Source organism: Lampris incognitus, chromosome 5 (genome assembly GCF_029633865.1).
Source record: "Lampris incognitus isolate fLamInc1 chromosome 5, fLamInc1.hap2, whole genome shotgun sequence".
Taxonomy (NCBI): domain Eukaryota; kingdom Metazoa; phylum Chordata; class Actinopteri; order Lampriformes; family Lampridae; genus Lampris; species Lampris incognitus.
The window spans coordinates 25,432,195-25,438,282 of NC_079215.1; the positions used below are offsets into that span (position 1 = coordinate 25,432,195).

The following is a 6,088-nucleotide window of genomic DNA, read 5'->3' on the forward strand; positions in this document are numbered from 1 at the left end:
TGGACTGGGTTGAGTAGGAGAAGACAGACGGGACAAAGTCAGGACTGTCGAAGTCCTCCGATGCCTATCCTGTACAAATAAAGTGTATTCCAGTGACTTACAGTAACGTTAACACACCAAAACAGGTCATTGGCCTACCAATACTATGTTAACAGTTACTAGCAACACAACTTTAGCAAAACTGAACCAACGTACGTTAGCTTCTAAGCTAGTTCAACTCAAACTTGAACATTATTACTCTGTTGCTTGCAAACATTGTTAGTTATATATGCATAGGACTCAATAATTATGTTATTTAACGTTTGTTTGTTCTAAGTTAAAACGAGCGATTAGCCTGTTAGCTGAGGCCTAACGTTAACTTACCTGTTATGAAGTGATCACTGCAAATGCGAGCATTTTTAATTAGTTCCTCGCTCCAATCGCTTCTTCTGATTGCTTGCAACCAAAGACATCTCCGGTTAGCCTTAAAAGGGGTGCGAGTTGACGGATTCGATAAAACTTGAGCGTTTTGTTTGTCAAAACGATTCTGGCAAACGACTGCACAATGCCACATGATGATGCCGGCCGCTTTCTTGCTGCAGCCGACATGCGCAGTAGAACCTGCATGACGTTAGAGTGACGTAGACTAATAATTCCCCTATACCAGTAATGGATTGGTGATCTCACACTCAACTTGCAGGACATACGCACTGATAACATTCATCATCACACTTTAGATTTCTAGCTTCATACTTACCACTTTGTCCAACACTCTCTTCACCTCAAACACACTGTTGACATACTCTTCCTTCAGAATTACCCCTACCACATTTCTCCTCCCATCCGCACCATGGTAGAAGAGTTTGAACCCACCTCCGATGCTCCTGCCTTACTCCCCTTTCACCTGGTCTCTTGTACACTCAGTATATCTACCTTTCTTCTTTTTATCATATCAGCCAGCTCTCTCCCTTTACCAGTCATAGTGCCAACATTCAAAGCTCCAACTCTCATCTCCACACTCCTAGCCTTCCTCCTTTCCTGTTGCGTCTGGACGTATCTCCCCCCTCTCCTTATCCTTCGCCCAATGGTAGTAGTACCGTAATTATCCTTAAAGAATATCATAGCTGTTCTTTCAAGATTGTTTCAATATGTCGTAAATCCTCGTATTAACATCCACATTACAAAGAGAAGAAGAAAACCACTTTATTTTGTCATTGTATATTACAACGATTTTTTTCACTGCATTTAACCCATCCTATTGTATAGGAGCAGTGGGCAGTTACAGCACCTGGGGACCAACTCCAGTTCTTCTTTCCATTGCCTTGGTCTGGGGCACAAACAGGAGTATTAACCCTAACATGCATGTGTTTTTGATGGTGAGAGGAAACTGGAGCACCCGGAGGAAACCCCACGCAGACATGGGGAGAACATGCAAACTCCACGCAGAAAGGACCTGGGAAGACCTGGGGTTCAAACCCAGGACCTTCTTTCTGTGAGGCAACAGTGCTAACCACTGGGCCACTGTGCTGCCCTACATCCACATCACCGTCCAGGTTATTTAATACAGTGTATTTTAAATCCACTCTAACATTTCCAATAGGATTTTTTAAGTCATGTTACTACATTTGTACAATATCTTATAGGGACTGACTCACTCTCACTCACACACACACACACACACACACACACACACACACACACACACACACACACACACACATTGATTTTGTATTGTTACGATGTGCCCTTGCTAGTTTTAAACAACCCCTGGCTCTTTGTTCAGTAGCAGAGATACTGTTTGGGAGTGGGGGGCTGACTGAGATACAGCCTCGCTGCGTTAGTGTCTGTGGTGATGCTTTCTGCTGAATGGTCTGCTCTTGGTTCCCTGTCCAACTTCATGTCCAGCAGTCTTGTTGAGTAGCGATCTGTAGTGCTCTCATGCTCAAGCATGGACTCAGTCTCAAGTCGGGTCTTGAGTCTGCATTTTGATGGTTGTGGTTTCATCTTGAACTTGACTTTGTCTTGGAAAGCGTCGACTCGTAATAATTTTTCAAGATTGGTTGAATACACAACTTTAATTTCTTTCTTTTTTTACATTTTTGAAATCAGTATCAAATTTGCCTTGAGGAAATCAATACAGTGCAATCTAACCTTTTTTTTATCATTAATTTTTGTCACCTAACCATTGGAAAATTGAAATCTGAATCATTCCATCCTTGATTATGGAGAAAAAAAGATACTACAATGGTGGATTATTGCAGTTACAGTCATGGTGGTTTGTAATGTTCTGGTGTCAGTCTAAACTCTCTACCTTGTAGTTTTGGCCTTGACTCGTACTCGTCCCACAAAGACTTAATCTTGTTTGGGTGGCCTCGTTTATGTGTACGATCTATAAAGCTTTCTGTGTTGGAGAGATAGGAGAATTTATCTCACCAAATTGCAAGACTCTATCAAACCAGGATGGGGGGGGGTAGTACTGTCATGAAGGTCAAAATGATAAATAATGCCCTCTCTCTGTGGAATAGTCATGACTCATATGCTGGCATGTGCTACAAAAGAGCTTTGTCTGTTTTCTCTTATGTTGTTTAATGTGCTCTCTTTATGGAATACAATTATTGTCACTGTTCTGACACAAGCTGAGATTGTTCCCTGCATGTGAAAGATATTCAATGACTGGCAAACTCAACAAACCGAACATTTTTTTTTAAATGTTCAAGTTGGGATTTTTTTGGGGGTTTTTTTTGTTGCCTACTGCACACTAAACAAACAGTCATAGAAGCAAGCCCACAAATCCCATCTCATGTGCGGGGCAGAGAAACAGACATTCCACACACGGCCCACACCAAGTCCTCAGTGAATACACCAGTATACACAGATATACATATGTACATTGCCCCTCTGTATGTAAACTGCCACACTGGGCTCTTAGTGACTTTTAATTTTTCAACACAAAAGTGCACATGCACACAGTATGTGTGCACACAGAAAGGCAGAGGCAATGTGGAATTTTAGGGATTTCAGTTCCATTAATAAACATTTGGCTCCCCCCCCTCCCCCCCAAGTTCAACAGTATTTTAATCCACCAATCTGACTCAAATGTACTATGAAATCTGTGTTTTAAAAAACCTCTTCATCTATAAGGGAAGTTTAATAAAATAAAATCATACAGTTTTTGATTAATTAAAATGTTATAACACAATGATTGCAGTTGAAGTCATACATTTAAGAAAAATTGAAAACCCACTTTATAATGAGAAGAAAGGCTAAAAGGCATCACAGGTACACATCATTTGAGTGTCACTAAGGTAGGGATACTTTACCTCTCAGCAAATATATTTCGATGAGGAGGTACTGTAGACCTACAAGATCCCACATTAGGTATCGACCTTGTGACTCATTTCTTGTCCATATGTTTGTGTGTAATTCAAATGCCAAATAAGTCTGTGTACGCATTTTCTAGTATGAAAGTCACCTCTATGTGGCACTTTTCCCCCTCATGTGTTTGTTACATCTCGTACCAAGACTCTAGCATCTCATACAAAAGTCTTCTCCTGTTGTTCCATCTCTCCTGCTGCCACTGCTTGTGGGTTGTCTCTCCCTGTTCCCCCAAACACAGTCGGCGCTCTTCCTCCTAAAGGGGAAGAACCTGCATTCAACAGAGCTCCTCCAGCCAGGAGCAGCACACTGGCCCCCCAGCCCAGGTAGAGTGCTGGCCCCAGCTCCTTCTTAAGTGGTGCTGGGATATTTGGATCATAGAAATCCCTTACGGTTGCATAGGTGGTCACGCAGATGGGTATCAAGTAGACCAGGCCAGCCACAAGGAAGAGTATGCCCGCTATCCTAGCCAGCCGCGCTTTGGAGACATGGTTTCTGTCCCCCATGCAGCGCGTGCATTTGACCCCGGCCACCCCAAGCATGAGGGCCAGCAGGCAGAGGAGCAGAGACAGAACTGTGAGGCTTCGGGCAACCTGGTCAGACGTGGGCAGGGCCAGGGTGGAGTCGTAGGTCTTACATTGGATGTGGCCTGTGGTCTGAGACAGGCAGTTCATCCACAGGCCCTCCCACAGCACCTGTGCAATCACCAGCTCTCCGCCCACGAAGGCAGAAACACGCCACAGAGGAGCCGCACATACAAGAGCCCCACCTACCCAGCCCAGTACCGCCAACAGCAAGCCAAGCAGCTGAAGACCGGTAGACGCCATGGTCACAGAAGAAACTTTGACCTCAAAGTTGAGGGAAGTCCCTTGTCCAAGATCCTTTGTTTTCCCCAGGAAGTCCCAGTTGGCTGAACAACAAATTGAAAAAAAATCTTCAATACTTTTTCAAATTTCAGCAAAGACACTGCTCCTCCATAGATGAATACATCTCACTTCCTGGGAGATTGATCAGTGTTGCTGAATAATCATACAATGATCCTTTGGTTACAGAGTCCTTCTTTTCAGTATTTCTTGTTTAACAAAGGACTGTGCTGTAAAGACGGCATAGCTTTTGTACGTTAAAGTTGAATAGCATTTTTTAACATTAGCTTGGATATTATGCATTCATCAATTTCAAATTAAATGTATTATAAATCTTGCTTTGATGGTGATGTGTGATGTGTAGTGCTCAAAAAGTAGGAAGGCTAGTTTGTAAAAAAAAAAAAAACCCAAAGCAAAAATGTTTTAGCAAAGAACAATGTCTGTAAAACTTACTTCTTCTCTTGAGTTTCCAGATGATTAGATGTCAAGCTGTGGTGTTTTGAGGCTTCTCTGGATGCTTCAATGTGCTGATGTGCTAATGATAACCGGGTACTCTGCCAGTGTAACTGGTCAGCCTGTCTTTCTTGAGCTCATCCAAAATGGTGTAGGAGGGTTACAATGTGTAATATTGCATGCTAAAAAGACACAAGCACTTTCTTCTCTCTCCCACGCACATACACACACGCACATAGTTTTGAAAAAAGATCACATTGCATGGACACTTTGCCACAGACTTGCTGAAGATTGCAAGGAGATAGAATACTCTTTATTAGTAATTTTGTACATACATACAAATGAAATTCACTCTCAGGGAGGAGTCTCCATGGACTATGACGTTTGCGGATGACATTATGATCTGTAGCGAGAGTAGGGTGCAGGTTGAGGAGAGCCTGGAGAGGTGGAGGTATGCACTGGAGAGAAGAGGAATGAAAGTCAGCAGGAGCAAGATGGAATACATATGTGTGAATGAAAGGGAGGACAGTTGAATGGTGAGGATGCAAGGAGTGGAGATGACGAAGACATATGAGTGTAAATACTTGGAGTCAACTGTCCAAAGTAATGGGAAGCGCAGAAGAGAGGTGAAGAAGAGAGTGCAGGCAGGGTGGAGTGGGTGGAGAAGAGTGTCGGGAGTGATTTGCAGGGGTGTCCAGGTAGTGTAGCGATCTATTCCGTTGCCTACCAACATGGGGATCACTGGATCAAATCCCCATGTTACCTCTGGCTTGGTCGGGCATCCCTACAGACACAATTGGCTGTGTCTGCAGGTGGGAAGCCAGATGTGGGTATGTGTCCTGGTTGCTGCACTAGCGCCTCCTCTGGTCGGTCTGGGCGCCTGTTCGGGGTGGGGGTGCGGGGGACTGGGACGAATAGCGTGGTCTTCCCACACACAACATCCCCCTGGCAAAACTCCTCGCTGTCAGGTGAAAAGAAGCAGCTGGCGACTCCACATGTATCAGAGGAGGCATGTGGTAGTCTGCAGCCCTCCCCGGATCGGCAGAGGGGGTGATGCAGAGACCGGGACGGCTCGGAAGAGTGGGGTAATTGACCAAGTACAATTGGGGAGAAAAAGTGGGGGGTGCTTTGCAACAGAAGGGCACCAGCAAGAGTTAAAGGGAAGGTTTACAGGATGGTTGTGAGACCAGCTATGTTATATGGTTTGGAGACAGTGGCATTGACGAAAAGACAGGAGGTGGAGCTGGAGGTGGCAGAGTTGAAGATGCTAAGATTTTCATTGGGAGTGACAAAGAAGGACAGGATTAGGAATGAGTATATTAGAAGGACAGCTCAGGTTGGATGGTTTGGAGACAAAGCAAGAGAGGCAAGATTGAGATGGCTTGGACATGTGTGGAGGAGAGATGCTAGGTATATTG

At 44.2% G+C, this 6,088-nt stretch overlaps 1 protein-coding gene across 2 annotated transcripts; it reads right to left on the reverse strand.

Moving 5' to 3' along the window:
- Positions 1 to 3,048: 3,048 nt before the first annotated feature.
- LOC130112562 (claudin-9-like) lies at positions 3,049 to 4,784 on the reverse strand. 2 transcript variants are annotated; one of them, XM_056279986.1, is made up of 3 exons: positions 4,671 to 4,784; positions 3,747 to 4,264; positions 3,049 to 3,610 (listed from the first exon to the last, which is right to left on the reverse strand). In XM_056279986.1, the coding sequence occupies exons 2-3, from the start codon at positions 4,179 to 4,181 to the stop codon at positions 3,485 to 3,487; spliced, it is 561 nt and encodes a 186-aa protein (XP_056135961.1). In that variant the 5' UTR covers positions 4,182 to 4,264; positions 4,671 to 4,784; the 3' UTR covers positions 3,049 to 3,484. The 2 variants fall into 2 exon arrangements, with proteins under 2 accessions (XP_056135961.1, XP_056135960.1); XM_056279985.1 differs by having other exon boundaries at positions 3,049 to 4,264.
- Between the last annotated feature and the right edge of the window lie 1,304 nt (positions 4,785 to 6,088).